The 19,841-nt window shown below is 39.4% G+C and overlaps 1 protein-coding gene across 4 annotated transcripts in view; it reads right to left on the bottom strand.

The window, feature by feature from the left end:
• The window catches only part of SAMD12 (sterile alpha motif domain containing 12), a 176,762-nt gene that overhangs the window by 122,865 nt on the left and 34,056 nt on the right, over positions 1-19,841 (bottom strand). For all 4 annotated transcript variants that reach the window (XR_012583384.1, XR_012583382.1, XR_003382698.2 and 1 more), the window contains exon 3: positions 8,324-8,453. Coding sequence is in view for 1 of the 4 variants with exons in the window: in XM_005479552.4 (XP_005479609.1) it covers positions 8,324-8,453 (130 nt within the window). In the remaining 3 variants the exon portion in view is untranslated. The remainder of the gene's footprint in view (positions 1-8,323; positions 8,454-19,841) is intronic.

Here is a 19,841-nt window from a genome sequence, read left to right as displayed (position 1 = left end):
AGGCTTCATGAAGAGCATGAGAAGGGTCACAAAACAAAAGGTGAACAAAGGAAATAGGGTGAACATAGAAGGGTCGTTTTCATAACATCTTCTCTTAGCCATATTAAGTCCACTAAATTCATCTGCTTGAAGGTAATAATTCCCTCTCCACTTACTGCTTCAGTAGTTCACCCTCTTACCCTTGGTTTTACAAATCCCACTAAAGGTGGACGCCTGACTTACCTAAGATAGATGGGTAAGCACCCAAAGGCTGCATCAGTGGCTCTTAAGCTTTTTGGCTCTGTCAGTGGATCACAATCAGTGTTCAGTTCTTCTTGTAGATACACTGTGCAGCCTTATCAGCAAACTAGGAAATATCACAAAGCTTTACAATATAGTTTGAGAATTCCTGAAATAGGTTTTGCTAAGACATTTGATACACTTTTCCATATCTCACCCTAATTCACATTTTTAGATCTCTTCCGAGTAAGGAACAGAAATTGATTTTGAAACTGGCTGCCATGGTGAGAGTTTTTGGCAGTGCATTGTACATGATATTGATGTGAATCAGTGTTCTGTAGAGAATACTGTGGATCAGGTTTACAAGGACTGTACCACAAAGATCTTTCCAAGGAGTACAGTAAAACATGGTATGATCTCTAGTTAGGAAAAAAAACCCCTAAAGTAAATATAACAAGATTAAATTAAAAATGAAAAAACCCTTGTGTTAGAGGGAAGGAATAATCCAATTATCATTGCATGTATAATTATGAAACATTAATTCCCCATCTGACAGCATATGAAGAGTAAGTACCAAGGAACAATTAAACACTGCTTCAAATGAAGAGCAATATACCTTTTTCTTCTCTCTCCTAAATGTTCATACTCTAAGAGTACAGAAAAACTCATCTGTGTTAAGTTGACAGGGAATTTCAGATCTGAAGCTGAAGGACTGGAATTATGCTTTTCAGTTCAAAATTATTTGGATTCTGTGTTCTACATCAGGCAGGAGTAACAGCTACAGCAAATCTGGCTAGCACAGCTTTATTGAATACTAAAGGGAAGAAAAAGGGGCAGCTAGAATAAAATTCACTTCTGAATTTGCTGTAGAACAACTGTTTACTGAGACCATCAAAGATCTTCCCAGGTAAAGTGGATAGAGCATACCAAGGAAAAGCTGCTTGACCAAAAAATATCCACTAAGACAGGAAACTGCAAAACATTCATCAGCTACTTGCACAGCAGATCCCACAGCTGATAATGGACTAGGAGCATGGAAACTTCATTCTGAATTTAGCATCATTGACAAGCAAGGCCAAAAATGCATCCATTGATGCTCTTTATCAAGTTCCCTTTTCTACCAAATAGAACAGATTATATTATCACTTCTTCCACACAGAATTTTATGTAACAAATAAGAGCACCAAACACTCCCCCCCACTGTTTTATGCACAGAGGAGAAAAAAATATCTATTTCATTACTAATTGATGAACTCTACAGATTATTTATCACAGAAAAGGCAATTGATCAGAAAATAATCAACTACGTTAATACTTAAGTTACAACTCCCATGAAGTGTTTGAATGCCTCACTGCCCCTTCTCAACAGCAGGTGAGCCTTCCTGGCCAAACCAGATCTCCCAGCAGCCACCACAGCTTTGTCTCATGCTGTGGAATTTGCTATATGTTTTATGAGCTAAGACCTGACAGAAAAGACAGACCCAGAAACCACTGCTGAGACATGAGAAAAGATTACTTTCACACAAAATTTTCTATGTCAGTAGGAGGCTGAATATTGAAAAAAGATTTCTACTTTTCCAACTTCTTTCAATTCTATGCTTTATAAACACAGGGGTACATTAATATATTTCTGATATCTTCCATGCAAAAAGAACAGTTGCCACGTATTATGCAAACAGAAGCCTTATCCCACTACTCATCACTCTGATGTGTTCCACATGTTAAAAATTTGAGAGCAGCCAAGTATGAAACAGGGAAAACTCTTCAGTCCCTCACATTTTCCAACACAAGCATCACAAAGAATGCTTAAAAATAGGCCTGACCTTACCGAGACAGCAGAGTAAAAGCTCTCTCCAGGGTGAAGCCATGAATTTATTTTATTTTTTAAACTGCAGATGGATGTAGTCAGGATTGATTTGACAGCCCACCAACCAACACTGGTGTTAAGACCTCACAGAAAGAGCATGGAAAAGTGGCATAAATAAGGACTGAGGGTGAGGCTGGTTTACACCTTGCACCACAGAGAAGGGAAGGGCTGCCCAGAGATGGCTGGAGATGAAAGTTGCTTCTGCTCTCCACCATCAGACTAACACTGCTTGGCAGAAGACATCTGTTGTGCTGAAGAGACTGTCACATGAAAACAAGAAAGGTTAACTAATACTTTATTGGAAATACCCTCAATTTAATAATAATAATGAAGGTTATTTCTGAGATATATGACAGTGCTGAAGAATGCTCAAAACTTGCCAGAGTTTGGAACCAAGCAAAGAGAAAGTTAAAAATATTTTAAAGGAGGCTTAAGTACTTTTCCTACAACACATTGATCCAGGAACTTCTGTTCTTGGTTTCAGTCCCACACCTGATCATAAACACACCTCTACCAATAACAACCTAAAGGGTAGGCTGTGACAGTTTTAAGGGACAATAAAACAATGTCCAATGAGATAATCTAAGAAAAGGTGCTGGTTTATGTAGTCTTCTGCAGTGTAACAACAGCAGGATTTGTGAGAAGAGTCGAGGGACAGGTGTCAGGAAACAGCTGGGGGACACCTACAAAGGCCACTTTACAGAAGACCTCATTTTGCTTCTTGCATCAGGCCTCACATGAGATGTGTTGTGTCATTGGCACAAGAGATATTTTGAGTGAGTGTAATGCTCATCTATAATGGAAGGGTGAAAGATAATGTTGGAATCACTTGCCAAGGGAAGGTCAGGAAGTGAGCAGCAGTTGTTCCAAATGAAACAGGCCTGTTAAGAGGAAGGCTTGATTGACTCAAATAGTATCTTTTATACACATATCACAACAGATCTAACAATACTGGAATCTTTATCTCTGTTGTACATCAACCAAAACATATGGCAAAGGATGAATATGTTCAGGAGGTCTCACCACAGAGAGTAAACCCACCTACCTTTGGTCACCCTTCCTGCCCTGGAGCCAGGAATGAAACATGGGCCCCTGCAGTCCACTGTACACCTTTCATCCTCAAGTCACTGCACTGGCTGCACCACAAAACTCACCTGAGGCCCATGAAACAGAGCAGAAATAAATTATATATGTTCTAAAAATTGGAAAGATATCTGGGAACACTTTGATTTTAAAAATCCCTTTCTCTGTACAGAGAGAGAATAATTCAGACCCTGAGGATTCAGTATGCTTCCTAAGTAAACTTCCAGTGTATTTCCAGAGTAAACTGAAATAGAGACAAGATATCTCCAAATTCCAGTGTAGTATCTTAAACCATGAGACTATCTCTTCATTAAAACACTAAGTAACTTGAACATTTCATCTGATATGATAAACCCTAACATCTATAAATATATTACTGAAGTGAAAAAAATTAATCAATGATGATTTTGAAAGCATGATTTTTATATCAATTTCATGTCATAGGGCTTATTTATGTCAATAAAGCTAATTTAATTTAATTAATTTAATGCAAGCATCTTTAGAAGATGTAGAATTAGCAGATTTTAAGACTATTTGCAGCAGGTTTTCAGTATCAATTCATATTTAATTTTCCAAGGTGCCATTTGGTATTTAATGAATATTCAGAAGTTCTGTCCCTTCTAAAACTAAAATGAGATTTTCTTGAGTCCTGTTCCTTTCCTTCCTAAAATTTTAATTTTAAAAGGTTTGAGTCCTTTCAAGTACCTCCTATCAAATTTCTTCAATTGGACCAAAGGTACCTCTTGGGTATTACTTTGACAGAATGAGGTTTGTTTAATGATCATAGCATTAAAACCTCTTACTCTGAAGACATGCAGTAGCACACTGAGGAACATAGTGTAAAAAAAAACCATGAAGCAGGGTTTCCTTCCTTCCTTCCTTCCTTCCTTCCTTCCTTCCTTCCTTCCTTCCTTCCTTCCTTCCTTCCTTCCTTCCTTCCTTCCTTCCTTCCTTCCTTCCTGCCTGCCTTCCTGCCTGCCTTCCTGCCTTCCTGCCTTCCTGCCTGCCTTCCTGCCTTCCTTCCTGCCTTCCTGCCTTCCTTCCTGCCTGCCTTCCTTCCTTCCTGCCTGCCTTCCTTCCTTCCTTCCCTCCCTCCCTAAATCACACATCCATAAACCATTACTTAGACATCTGCTTTCTTACTTTGTCAATGGATCATTTATCCCCAAATAGTTTTTCCTTAGTCATTCTATGCCCAATCTTGTTCCAGTTAATGCTGAGACATTGGAAAAATCCTCATTTGATTCAGTGGTACAGGACAAGACCATCAAATAACTCATCTCTCTAGAATTCACCAGTCAGCTAAAAGTCCTGCTGCACAGCAAATTCAAAGTCACAAATGCACACAGAGCAAGGTCCATTTCTCAGTTTTATCTCTAGGAATATACCAGTATAACAACTGGCAGGTCAGTGCAACTTGTTATGTCTCCTCATACTGGTGTAATTGCCAACACCCACTGCAGAGCTTCTAGTGACATGCCCCTACCATGGCATTGCCTTCTTTGTTATACAGGACACCATCATTTTTTTCCTTCCCTTTTCTTATTTATCCCACCACTGCTGATTCCTGCCAGGTGCCCTTAGGTCTTGCTCAGTATTACTGCTTCAAATTCTTTCTGCTCTGTCTTTGGGTTCAGCACCTTAAAATACTTCTCACCTGTTGCTGAGTAAGTCAAGCACATGCTCCACTCCCTGAATCCAAGGGCTTAATGTATTAAAAAGTCTCACCATTTCTTATTAGACTATTTCATATTTAATTCACCCTAACTGGCTGCAAAATGCATTTCCCTGACTGGTTCTGAGGTGCTCAATTAGTACTCAGTAAGCAAATCATAGGACCATAGAGGAATTCAGATTGCAAGGGACCCCAGCAGATTTCTAGTCCAACCTCCAGCTTAAAACAAGGTTAGCTATGAGATCAAATCAGGTTTCTCAAGGTTTTACCTAGCTGGGGCTTGAAACCTTCCCAGAACAGAAACTGAGCCACCTATTCCAAAGCTTAAAAGTCCTAAAGGGGGAAGAAAGCTTCTCCTTATTTTCAGCTTCATGTCTCTCATCCATCACTGCAAAGGGTCGGGTTCCATCTTTTTGACAAATCCTCCTGCATAGTGGGAGCTGCTGCTAGTGCCCCCATCCCATGCTGGCAAGCTGCCTCTCCCCTAGACTGAACCAGCCCAGCTCCTTCAATCCACTGGGCACACAGCAAGGGCTCCAGCCCTGGGCATCATTGCAGCCCTCACCCTGACTTGCACTGGAGATCTAAGAACTGTAGTCTAAGAAGTACAGAGGAAAGGGAATAATGATTACTTTTGATCAGGTTACTATGTTCCTGTTGATAGTGACAGCATTCTTTGCTGCAAGGGACAACACTGGCTCCTTTTGTCTTCCTGACTATCAAGGTCCTCTTCACTAGAGCCACTTCCCAGTCAGTCAGCTCCAGTTTCAGCAGGGTGCAAGAGCCTCAGCCTTCCCAGCAGCACAACTTTGCAATTGTCTTGCTGAATTTCATAAGGGTCCTATTGATGCATTCCTGCCAGTGTCTAGTCCCCATGCCTAGATCCCTATGGATTGTCCCTGCTTGAACCTATAGACTGGTACCCACCATTTGCTGTCATCTGCAAATCTGATGAGAGTACTCTCTGCCCACCCCATGACGTCCTCAACATCACTGTTAATATGAAGATCTTTTTTCTTATTAGTTAAGTTTCCAGATGAAGAATTTTTTCTTATACATCTGCAGCCCTTTGTCAGAAGTAGTAAAAAGGTATAAATCTCCACAAAGAAAAGGACAGTTTTGGTTTCATCTTTGTCCACAACTCAATAAACTTCAATCACCAAGAGTCTCAAGTACAAGCCACACTTCTCAATATCTACATTAATGGCTGTTATTTATGTTTGCTCAAGATTATTTTCTTGGCTTATGACCGTGCCTTAGATTTTATCTTCAAATAAAGTTTAAATATCATTTTTGTGTCACTTTCTTCAAGAACTTTTCCATCATATTTTTCCATATCAAAACAGGCTGTAAAGTCACATTAATTCCTGAGATTTTCATCAATCACATCAATTTTCCACAGCCATATCTGGGAACAGTTACACTACCTTGGCTTAATCTTCACATTAGTTTCTACGGTCTTTCTATGCTCTACTTTTTCTAAGCCACAAATCCTCTGTTCTTTCCCTTTATTAGATTTCAAATAATCAGAGTCATGGGGACCAACAGCACTGGAAATATCCTCCTGAGTTAATGATTTCACTCACAATATTATCACAATATACTTTTATAAAATCTGTACAGATATTGATTGTGTTTCTTCTTTGGTACTTGCTGAATTGAAGTTCTTTCCTGCAGATTTATTTTCTAACACTCATACCAATATTTTCCCTTATACCTCTTTTGTGTAAAGTAAGAAAGATTGATCTCAATTCCTCTTTTTCATAGAGGTCTATAAAGTTCAAAGTTTTGCACATCTGCAATGAAATTCCACAGTTTTTATCAGTGTTTATGCTGAAATGAAAATGTCTTCCTTTCAACTTTATTTCACAGTGCCTTTATTCTAGAAAGAGAATATTGTAAAGCAATACTAGAAAATATTTAAAAATAGCTTCATTTTCTTCTGGTAGTGCTCTGGATGCAGTCAGCTCTGTACACATGGGTGGAGACACAGACTACAATCCCACAGACGGCATTCAACAGATGGCGACTGAGAGGAAATGGGCACAATGGTTATGTACTAAACCTTAACACTTAGCAAACCAATACAAGCCACCTCTTACATTTGTGTACATGTACTCATGGCTACATAGTAAACAAATATGGGCAGTTTATCATATTTGCAATCATTCACACATTATCAGAAAGAAAATAGCAACAGGAATGAAGGCAAAATTTCAAACAAGTACATGCGTATGTGATCAGACAGTGACTGAAACACACTTTAGTTAAGAACACATTGTTAAGACTAAGATTTGTATGTGAAACTCAAATTCCTGCTTAACATTAAATGGCAGAATGCCAATTTCCAGTTTTGTATACCACCACTGCAGAGAACAAATCAGTGTTCCATATTAAACTTACAATTAATTACAGATTAATTGTCATTTGGTATATGAGCAAAAATGCTATTTAACTCCCAAGTTATATTTGCTAAACTCATGCCAATTCAAAGTGAACAGCCAAAAGACAACTACAGCAAACTGAGTAGGAGTTAACAAGTCAAGCAGATCAACAGGATCAATATCAATTTCTAAAGTAAATAAGAACACAATACAATTTTGCATTCAATACATTTTTTTAAGAAAAGAGACCCGGTTTTGAAGGTTTGGAGGTCCTATGTGTATTTGTTGAGTAACCATGATAGAATAAAGACATATTTTTTAGACTAGGCAAGGAAAGTATGTGCAGCTGAGAAGCAGCACCCTATACAGCAAAGGAAAGACTGTACAGAAGAGTGGCTGGCTGTACTCAAGGCACATTTTGGACAGAAATCAGGGGTTTTGGCTGGAAATAATAGTTCAGATTGATTTTAGATTGATCCTAGGAAAATACTGTCTTTAAGAACCATAAAATACTGGAATAGAGAGATGCAAAAATCTGCTTCATTGCAAGATTTCCAGAACAAAGCTAGACAAACATCCGTCAGAAATGAACTTGCTGTACTGATCCTGCTTCAGGCTAAGGGAGGGGCTCAGTTGGGATCACTTCCTACCCTACATATTAAGACCACAAAGAGTTTGTTTTTTTTTAAGAGTTGGCAGACGCACAAAAAAAGAATATGTATTTAAGGTGAAACACCTCAATGAAAGAGAAAATTTACATAAATTACGTTTGCCTCATAGGATCTTTCTTTATGGTTGGGTTTTGGTTTTTCTTATTTGGAATGAACAGAGTGAAGCCTTTGCTTACATATAGACTGATTTCTTTCCTTATTATATTGACCCTGAATTATCTGAAACTGTCTTTTAAAGAAATGAGGATATCACTTACCATATCCTATGAAAGCTGGAATACTCCCTCTGCTCTAAACCTTGCAACTCTCTAGTCACACATTCAACAAAAACCCTTCAGTGCACAGTCACAATCTATTAACAGCAAAGTAAAACAATTCACCACATTTTAAGTCAGTAAAATATTGCTGATAATGCATACTTTACCAGTTATGTCATGCTGTTTGAATGACTCACTGTAGATTTGATACTGATTAGGGCAATGTTTCTTCAACCACTTGCAGACATCCTGCTGGGTCCATAACGCCACAGGCTTAGTCAGCTTCACAGTCCCAGACTAGGAACAGAGAATGAAGAACAGAAATGATGTTTAGTCTGCACACAAATTTCGGAAATATTAATCTGTCACCTCCATATATGATATTAAAATACTAAATGCAAAACAGGAGCTGCTCTGACAGATGTCCAGTAATAACCAGCCCATTCCACAAAACCCTGCTGTTCAAATACATCACACAGGAATCACACTCAGTGGAAGGTTCTTTAACATTACTTTTGATTGCTTTCATGTTCCTTGCATCCAAGAACCATACTGCACTTCAATAAATAGTGTTAAGAGTGACCAATGACTACAGCCAAAAGATAACAGATGCACAATTTGAATAGTTCAAACTCACTGGAGAGTTATACATTTGTGCCCCAGACTGGATATAATCACAGAAGACCAGGAGTACCCTCTAGCCAGGCGTGGTCCTCAACTACAATGACAGAAGATCTTGCAACAAAGGCCTTCAGTGCCAACAAGCCTGAAGACTGCTTTGTCTGGGAAGAGGAGACTACACACCAATGGACATGGATGGAGCTGGTGATATTGATTCATACTGAACATTTCAGCCGACAAAATTCCTAATTTTAATGATGTTCACAAGCAGCTATTTCTGTTTCCTTTATAACTTTAACTTTTCCACAATCACCATATATTACCAACAATAAATGTTTCACTGGACACTGCTGATGTAAGTGGGTGTGAACATCAATGTATACATTTACTTCATATTTTGTCAAGGAATGAGTCTAGGGAATAAAATCAAAGTGTCTGTTTCAATGCTATGCATGCAGAATGCTGTCCTCCAGCTCCCTGGTGGTGAAGATGGTTCAAGAGAAGTTTCTCTGCACAAATTTGAGGTGAAGGGGAATGTCATCTCAACCCATCTTCTCCATTAGGATTCATAGCAGACTCCCTCAACATCACCAGGCAGGGTTTATCCCAGCATTTGCTCAGATGCACTTTGTCAGACAGACTTTCACAAAGTTGCTTTCAAATTTTTCATTACTAGAAGCCCTAAAGACCAAAGCAATTTTAAGCTAGTGCTTTGCATGTCCTATTAAGTCCATAAAGTATGTCATGCAAAGATAGTAAGTTAGGGCCAGGGATTATGGCAGACCTAAAAATCCAGCACGGAAATGTGCCTTGAATTTCTCATGCCCAGTTGTCCCTATCTCCTTTTTACTGCCTGTGAAGAAGTTGAAGAAACAGTAGGAAAATCATGGTTGAATATATAACACAATGCACATCCCCTAGCTCAGCCTTTTTTGGTTTGAAGAAAAATAAACTCATCAGAAACATGAATCCTGTTTCAAACATGCTAATAGGCATCATCCATATTTAGAGGTATAATAATAATGCACAAAACCACCCCAAAGAATCAGTCTCATCTGCTGCTGCCACCCACCAAAATACAGAAGCTTGACTGACAGACCTAGTCTTTACAGAAAAAGAAACTTCCAGAGGTGCTGAGGGTGCACAAAAACCAGGACAGCACTTGCCCTAGCACTGCCCTTTCTGAGCAGCTCATCAGTCTTTACACACACAGGAGCACACACTGGTCTGGAGAAGGCACAGCCTCTGTAAGGAGAGTGGCTGCCCCGCAACTCCAGCTCCTCATGCAACCCAAGAGATCAAAGGGCCCTCAAACTTCTCTGGTCTTCTCATCACCGCTATTTAAGTCAAAGAAGAAACTGAGTTTCAATGAAGAGTCCAATATTAAGCAGTCAGTTCGGTGATTTTTTGTTACACGCAGATATAAATGGTGTCCTCCTCAAATTACATCAAAGAAATAAAAAAGCAAAAGTAGCCATGTGACACAAGCAGTCTCTCTGATTCCATAGAAATCCCTCAACTACAGGCTGAAGACTTCACTGTCTATCTTTATATGTGTTACTGCTTAAATTTTAAGGGTTTTTTTTTGCATTGGAATTTTTGAAGACTACAGGAAAGTCTGTCAGCCCTTGAAAAATAAATGGTTAATAGTTTTTCTGGTACATCACAAAAATACTTAAATGATAAATATTTGTATGCAAATATATACAGCTAGCTATAGACTTACAATCTACTTATTTCTAGCTGAAAGTACACAAGCAGTGCCAATGTTTGTTTAAATCAAGAGGCTGTTCTTTTCAGTTCAGCAACTATTGTCCTCTTAAAAGGTTTAAGCACCATCGTGTTAAATATCCAAACTACAAGTTATTAACAATTACAGTACAAATTTAACACATCCCTCTGTGCCTACAGAACTGAAAGATGGTTTCAAATGTAGCTTTTATGCCATGCCAATACAGATCCCTGCACAGAAAGCATATATGATGACTTCTTCAATGTTTGGAACTGTATTAGAAACATTTAAACTTATAACTACAGTCCAAAGAGGACATTTTTACATTGACAATAAAAAATGTTAGGTTTCATCTTCTAATTTCGAAGGACTTGATGAGTTAGAGGAATAAAGGGGGTCTAAAGCAATGGTGCTAAAGTATGTCTTCACTTTCATTTTTGGAACATCATACTCAAAATATTTTCTAACCAGATGCTCCAAATGAAAGGCTCCTAAAAATATGCCTTCCTCCCACAAAATTCATTTCTTAGTTTCTTCCCTGCTCTGAAGGCTAGATCTCATACAAAAAACCTCCCAGTAAACCAAAGAAAATTACCTGTACCCTAAACATACCTACTAAAAGACACCCCTGCCATTAACTACATATGAACTACCTAGACAGGTGAAAAACATAGTATGTTTTATTGTATTTCTGTTTCTTAGCTCAGTCAAAGAATAGGCCCAAATTGATTAAAATAAAATAATGTATTTAAAACATTACCTTTGATCTGGCATTCCTTTTAATTTTCCTGACATAAACTAATCCTAAAATCACCCTTTGCTGGCAACTCTGTAATAGTTTTAATCTTGCCAAATGCTATGCCAAGTCTTGTGGCCAGATATAGATGTAATGAGAATAAAAGTCTACAGTATTCTGGTCTTTTCTTGTATATTTGAAGGAAGACTTGTTTCTTCAGGATTTTGTGACAAACTTTTTCTTCTAGACTGCCCAACCCCAGCTTTTGTTACATGTATCTCAAAATACAAAAATACTGCCAAGAAGAAGAAAAAACATATTTACTACTTGACAAAATTTCATGCTCTCTTTGTTCCATGGTGCAGGGAAGATAGTACTCAACATCCCTAACTCAAGAATAAATAAATAAACAACTAAAACTTACAGCCTGTGCATTACTAGAGAGTGTATTTTAGTATTCAGAATAGCATCAGCTACCAAGCCCTGCTCTTCCTAAGCAATGATGGACAAGTTATCTCTTCAGCCTTCCAGGTGCAATTTACCAAGCCTGCCAGCTTTGAAGGTCAATTTATTCACCAGAATTTCTTTGTCTTTATTTATCATATTTTACTCCAGAAAGAAAGGGCGTCTGTATTTTTGAGTGATGAAGGATTCAATCTCATAATTTAAACTACACACTACATACTTTGAGACAAGCTATCTGAAAGTGCTTCTCCAACTCTAATAACATTTTGTGTATTTACAAACCTGCTCAGATTACAAAAGTCAGGGATTGTGGAGATGAGGGTGCCCAGTCAAACAGGGCTTCAGGTTTGCTAGAATAGGGCTGTCTCATACTGTTTGTAACATCTGGTTTGCCAACATACTGATCCTGACATGTAAGCATGGTCAATGCGTATTTACATTCAAATTTACCCAAAGTCAGACCCCACCATTTATGAAACAGATGGATAAAAAAGGCACTGCTGAAAGCATTATTGGAGCAGATTCTGCTCCAATATACATCTTGAGAGACTCTGCTCCAGGATTTTCAGTTTAACTAGAAAAAGACAAAGCAGAATCAATTTTGTTACAGCCATGTTGGCCAAAGGACTGCCAGGGTTTAGACTCTGCCAGCAGGTAAATACCACACAGCTGCTCACTCACTTGCTCCCCCAGTGGGACAGGGAGAAGAACCAGATAAAAAAAGTTAAACTCATGGGCTGGTATAAGAAGAGTTTAATAAGTGAAACAAAGTAAAACATAATTGTATTAATGTTTATAGTAGCAATGATAATAATGATGATGATACTAATGATAGTGATTAAAAGGGAAGAAAGAGAAAGAAAATAACTTCCCAGTAAAACAACTGATGCCCAATACAGCTGCTCACCACTTGCTCAGCAGTACCCAGCCCATCCCCAAGGCTTGGCTCCTTCTGGCAGTCGTGGTTTAACCCCAGCCAGCAGCCAAGCCCCAGGCAGCTGCCCACTCCTTCTCCCACCTGTGGGGTCAGGGACAGAATCAGAAGGGTAAAAGCCAGAAAACTCATGGGTTAAGATAAAGACAATTTAATAGGGAAAACAAAAGCCACACACATGAGCAAAGGAAAACAAGGAATTAAGTCACTGCTTCCCAGGGGCAGGCAGGTGTTCAGCCATCTCCAGGAGAGCAGGGCCCCATCCCATGTAACAGTGACTTAGGAAGACAAACACCATCACTCCAAAAATCCTCCCTTGTCCTTTCTTTCCCCCCACTTTATATCCATATGGTCTGGAATTTCCCTTACGCCAGTTTGGGTCACTGTGCTGGCTGTGTCACCTCCCAGCCTCCCAGACACCCCCAATTTCCTCACCACTGTGGCCCTATGAAAGCAGAAGAGGCCTTGGCTCTGTGCAAGCTCTGCTCAGCAATAACAAAAACATCTCTGTATTATCAACTTTGTGTTCAGCACAAATCCAAAACATAGTCCCACAGCACCCACTGTGAAGAAAATGAACTCTACCCCAGATGAAACCAGCGTGCTGGCCAACATCCATCCAGGTTTTCATAGGAAAAATGATAAAAAATGAAAATCCAGGTTTTCATGCTAAGAATGGATATCCTATGGAACGTACCAGTTCGGGTCACCTGTCCTGGCCATGCTCTTTCCCAGCTTCTGCTACAGCTTCTCATAGGCAAAGAATGAAACACTGAAGAGTCCTTGACTCAGGGCAAGCACAGCTTAGCAACAACCAGAACATCCAGGTGTTACCAACATTATTCTCTTACTGAATCCAAAACACAGCACTGCACCAGGGACTAAGAAGAAAATCAAGTCTATTCCAGGTGAAAATATGCCAGAACACAAGCAAGGCAAGGCTACAAGGAGAAGCACCACAAGTTATTAGACCAGCAGTGTGGCTTCTTCCAGCTGTGCTTCAGACACCACTGCTCAGTGCTGAACCATTATGTCAGCCCAGTCAGGCAGTTTAAGGGAAAAGGGGACTCAGTTGTGAGGGGCAATATGAGACAAGCAAAGAAGCAGTAAGGTCATTGGGACCTAGCAGGGACAGAGAGAGCAGTATGGGCGGCTGTCACAAGAATAACAGAGAGTCAGCTGGGGCAGGAAACATTAAAATGGGTCAGAAAACCATTGACATGTCTGTGCTCGAGGAAGAGACTGGAAAAAAAGAAATGGGATTGTTTCATACATCAAGTAGAGAAGGAAATATTTCTTAAACCAAAACATAATGCCTCCTGCAAGCAAACTACAAATGGTCAATGATATATTTTAAAATTATAAAATAAAATTTTATGTTTATCTGACACAGATACATAAAGTAGGGAACTTTACTACACAGCTCCAGGAGTCATCTAAGTTATGTAATCTTTCAGGCTGCTCCAGAAGCAAGGCTAACAGCATCATCTTCATCATTTTATGACAAGAAGCAGCAGGAACAGCAATGCCAAGTAAGAACTTCAAAAACATGATTTTCTTTTAAAACATACTTGAGTTATATTTCTAAAGCTGAGAAAATATCATATATTCGAAATTACTTCTCCAACATTAAACTGCTTATACAGAATTCAGAATCAATGGCTAACATAAATGTGGCTTTACATCCAGGGGAAAAAATGAACCACACTTGTGAATGTGTTATCTTAAAATATTGAAAAATCTGGAAAGGGTACAGTTTGGTTTAGAAATACATTTTCTCAGATAGTCAGATAGTTTATACTTACAGATTTTTTTTCCAGCAAAGACAGAAGAAAATTACAGTAATAAGAAATGCCATAAAACCACTGAAATCTCCATTGTATTGGGTTTCCACCTATGTTGTTGAGAATTTTAATACTAAGAAGACATGAAAACAACAAACCAAAGGAAATGTGTTTTTTACAAAACAAACTAACTAGGAAAATACTGTAAGACAGCTTGTCTTTTATAAGAATGAATGTTAAAAAGATTGCTGATAAAAAACTGAATGTTTAAAACTTGAATTGTATCAGAAATTCAGACACTGAATAGATGGTGACAGTCTTCTGGTACTGGGGGGGGAGAGAAGAAAGTTAGAGAAGGAGATGAGGACACTGGGCCAGCAGCAGCTCAGGGCTCTGAGTTGTGAACAGGACCAGCACAGCCCTCTCGAGAAAGGACCAGGTAGAGGAAAGACTGGAGACTGGCAGGGAAGTCATGGAAGGTAGGAGAAAAGTGTAAAAAGTACTGTAAAGTAGATTTTCTGTTCCTATCCTTCCTCTTCCTGAAGGAAAAGGACAGAAAAAAATGCCACTGCTACAGGGCTCCCTCCAACATGAGCAGCACTGGTTCACTGCCTCCTTTCTTCCTGAGTCTCCATGTTTTCACACCACCACGGCCCAGCTCACTCAGCAGCTGCTTTTTGTTGCCTCCAGAGGACTATAAAGGGCTGTCCCTGCAAAGACAATGCCCTGGGGTGTTTAAAGCCAGCTCTGCACAAGCAGAAACCCAGATCCATGCAGCACCACCACTTGTTCAAAGACTGAACAAAGAGGGAGGCTTTCCCTGCTTCCAAGCAGCAGCAGGACTGACCCAATCCAGCACCCTCTGTACCAGTGCCACAAACAGGTGTACTACAAACAGACTGCAAGGGAGGGACGTGGGAGGGGAGGGGAGGGGAGGGGAGGGGAAACAAATAATGAAACAAGAGACTCATCTGAAAAGTGAGAAGTTGGTAAGAGGGAGTTAAGTCCCTCTGAAGGCTGTTGCATGTATAACCACCAATAGGAAAGGCTAAAGGTATCCAGATAATATCACTGAGCTTTATCCTGATCAGGATAAAGACAGAACCAAAACAACAGGCAAAGATAAATAAGGTGACACATTTCCCGTGAGAGCTCTCACTTTCCGTGAAATATCCCACTCTGAAAGCAAGAATCATGACTGGCAGGTGCAGGTGTTGATATGAATGGCAGTGGCACTATCAGCAAACTGTGAAGAACTGAAATGTCAGAAAGAAAAAGGAGAAGACAGAGCGCTCCTCAGCACTGTCAAAAGCCTAACATCATTCTAATTGCTATCAAAAATCCTGAAAGCCACAACTGGGACAGACAGGCCAACAATAAAATCACAAGTGGGAGCATGAGCACCATCAGTGTTAGGTTTTGACCTCCAAATCCCAATCAAAGCATATAATGTTTTAAAATTCACTTCAAGTAAAAAAACTGTATTTTTAATCTTGTCAAATTTAAAGAGCCTTTCACTCACCACAGTGGATTCCTTCCAGTCCAAAAATTAAATATTTGCTTTTGGATATTTGCTGAGAAAACGAAAAAGGAAGAGAGGAAGAGTTGCTCTGTTGAGGTGAGCATTGAGGTGAGGTTTGTAAAACCTTCTTGTTTTACAAACAGAAAATTACTCTGTATCCTGCATAGATCTGGAGAAGAGGCAATTTCTGCTTACACAGCAGGTGCCCAACTAACCAGCCTTGTACAGCTATGAAGAAAAAAGGTTCCTCCTTGACCTTCTCTAGCCTGTTTACTAAAACTCTTCAGCCAAAGAAGAAACAGAATGAATCTCAGTTAATAGTGTTGGATTAATAGTAATTTACAACAAGTAATTAACTCTGCTACTAGCACATGTTTTTTACTGCACCTGACCTTCCACCTCAGCAAAAATAAAAATTTGAGGCATTCATCCTCCACATGGCACACACAACTTGCAGGTTAGCTCATTTTTTATCCTGCCTCAAGGACTAAGAACTACACACGCTGTGAAGAAGAATCATGGCATAAGTTTTCATCACAGAATATTCTCTTCAGACATGGATTAGCCACAGAAGAGTGCCCCATCTTGATGGAGCTGTAAGTTCAAATCCATTCAGTTACATACAGGAAAGCGAACAGGAATATGTAATAACTAAGATGGTGATGAAATGTAGCTCCCCAACAGATTCTCCTGAACTCTGAAATACTTTCACAGCAACTGGAATTCCAATTCTGAGGAAGTTCAGTATTTGTAAAAAATATTTTCTCCATGTCTAGATTAAAATAAAAATTAAAAGAAATGAAACCACACAAAATCTACCTGTACTACAAAATTGACAATTACAAATGAGTCTCCATTCCCACTTTTTCTTTTTTTTAAACCAATTCTGGCACCTCTGCAAGTTACAGCTTAGGCAGCTGTATCTACAGTTGAACTAAACCAAGACTGTTTATCAGGAATTCCATTAAAATAAATACAAAACAAGTATATAAGTAGGTACACTGATTTTCTCAGAATTTCTCACCCACTTATTTAAAGATGGTCACACAGCAGAATGTATTACCTAAAATACAAAATCCACTGGCCAAACTGTTGTGGTGTGTTGCAATATCCTGTTTTACCTTCTCCCTTCCCCCTCGCCCCTCGCTGAGTGTGCCCTGTCAATCAGGCTAACATACCAGCAAGGCGTCGTGTGATAGGTGTCCCTAGTCCCTTGAGACCCTGCCCCTTCACCTGGTTGGTGACTCACCTGTCCCCTCCCCTTCCCCTGCCCTGAGCTTAAAATGTTAATGAGACCATGCGGCCTCCATTCTGTTAGCAGCAGTGGCCCAGTGCAGACATCTCGGTACCAATGGAATAAACATCTGGCAACCTTCTAGCAGAATCCACTCCCTTTCTCTCCACTATCGCCAGAAGCTCTCTCTCCTGAGGAGAACGGAGTCCTGTCTTGTGCCCCGCTGCACTCTGCCGCCAGCCAAGGTATCTCTGGGGTAAAACACCACAGTGCTGCCTTTGGCCCAGCAGCGAGGGTCAGAACTGGCCTAGGCACCATCTAACTGGTTATATTGGGATACATATTCCAATACAAACTAGACTGGAAAAATCTTAATTAGCACAAACTTAGAAATAATACACTAAAATCTGATTGCCTTATAGACTTACTTACTTATAGAAAAATAAGCAGCTAAAACCAAGAGCTAAAAATGTAGAGATCTGAAGGACAGAAAAAAGTCCTGAATTTACACTTGCAAATTCAGCAAAAAGAGTTAAAGGCACTTGGTCAGCCTGTATTTGTTTTGTAAATCATAAGGCTACGTCTGACTAATAAATACATGTATTTGATGATACCTTATCTGCAGTTCTTCAGTCACTTAACTGTACCCTTTCAAGCACAGCTGAATGACCAATTGTTAGCAGTACAAATCACAAAACAAGCTGCCCTGAAATGAGAAGAACTACACAGGACCATGACAGTTTTAAATGCACTTGTTTCATATTCACATAATCCATATTATCATGACTGTGAACTGAAATGTGGCAATTAAAATTATGATGTGTATATTAATAGCAGAATTTTCTAAGACTTATAAAAATAATTTTCTTTACTAGGGATTCAACTACAACACAAATAGGTCTTTAATGGGGGGAAGAAAAAAGAGGTTGTACAGAGCAGTACCCTAGTCTTTCCAGAGATTTCAGTAACATTGGTAGAAACAAAATGTTCAGGGTATTCAAATCAAAAGATTGTTCAAATACAGGCTAAGCCTAACCTCAGAAACATGTAGTTAAGAGTGTCAGTGGGGGTTATGTTGTTTCTGGTGACATGCTTTTTAATGAATTACACATCAATGGCACAATATTGCTTTTGCTGAGGCAGTATTACCTTTCTCTAGGGAGTTGGCGTTAATGATACTGGCAATTTTTATTATTTTTTTATTTGGGGGATTTACTAATGGAATTTCCCTGGCATAATGAATCTCTGCAGCACTGGCCACACCTCACTCCTGCCATTTATAATTACAGTATTCTGCTGAGAAGATACTCAACACGGTGTATTTTCTAATAGCTGCTGTATATCAGAGGTATATGGTGAATTTTTTCCATCTTAAACATACAGTGAAGCATTTCTATAAGAGAAGAGCTATAAAAGCTGTTACTTCAGTGTTAGCAAGTAGTGAGGTTAATTCCACCATTAGCTCAACAACAGTACATTTGTACAAGGAGAACATCCAGTATCCTGAGAGGATCTTAATCCTTATTAAATGACAGGCTTTCTTACAAGGTCTGCTCCTTCCAAGTGAATCACATTTTTGGCACCTTTGCTTCCAGCAGATGTGCCAATTAAGAGGCTTGCACTGTAAGAAGTAGGATAACCTTTCCATGCCAACTTTCAGTCTTTATGGATAGGCTCATTCATATGCAGAAGGCAGGTGCAGCAGCCAAGGCATTTTAGACCCAGCAGCAATCAAAGTTTTGTAGGTATCTTTGCCAGTTGACTCTTAACTATGTTTTCTTGAGCCAAATACATTTTGAGGAGAACAACTTTATAGCACATAACAGAAGTAAGAAAAGGTCTGAGCATGACTTGACAGGTCAATCTCTGGCTTCCCCAAGAAGACATCCAGCAAAAACAGGAGGAAAAAAGGCAGATGCTGACAGAAGAGTCAGATTAGCCCAACCATCTGATTCATGCAAGAGCATTCCAATGCCTGTGTATAGAAGGTCATAATGGATTTCTCAAATGATTTATCTACAAGGCAGATCCATCACTTATTTTTCAAAACAAGCAGAGCACTTCCGATGTCAATGTAATTTATTGCTAATTACTTTTGAGAAACTAATCTTCTCTCCCTAATAAGGGAATTCCTGTATTCACTTATCATCCTTATGAAGTCCTATATTCACAAAAATAACTTTAGCACTACAATGCCCTTTTACCCCCCACACTGGGATCCACAAAGCCCAGACCCTTTTGCTATTAATACTGTTGTTACTGTGCATGTCTTATTCCATTGCTTTGGGCTTTTAGCAAATTGCTGTAGGAGACCCATAGTCTCTCCTTTTGTGCCCCTCTTTTACTGGATGGGGAATGGCTCATCTGGAGTTTGACTTCCTCTGGTGTTAACATCAGCCCACATGGGAAAATGGGATGTTCCCAGGAACATCCAGCAGGCACCACACGGAGACTAAGCAGATCAGGAATGCCAGTGAAGATTTGTATTTTCAGTTCCAGGTATCATTAAAAAATAAAACCCAAATATGCCCAAAATGTCCCAGCAACATCTTCCTGGAGAAGGCACCTGTGAGATGTGGCAACACAAAAATGTGGCCATTTTTTAATAAAAACATTATGTCCACCTGACCTCAATATGAAGAACTTATGACATAAGG

Source organism: Zonotrichia albicollis, chromosome 1 (genome assembly GCF_047830755.1).
Source record: "Zonotrichia albicollis isolate bZonAlb1 chromosome 1, bZonAlb1.hap1, whole genome shotgun sequence".
Lineage (NCBI taxonomy): Eukaryota > Metazoa > Chordata > Aves > Passeriformes > Passerellidae > Zonotrichia > Zonotrichia albicollis.
This window is presented reverse-complemented; position numbering and strand designations above follow the sequence as displayed.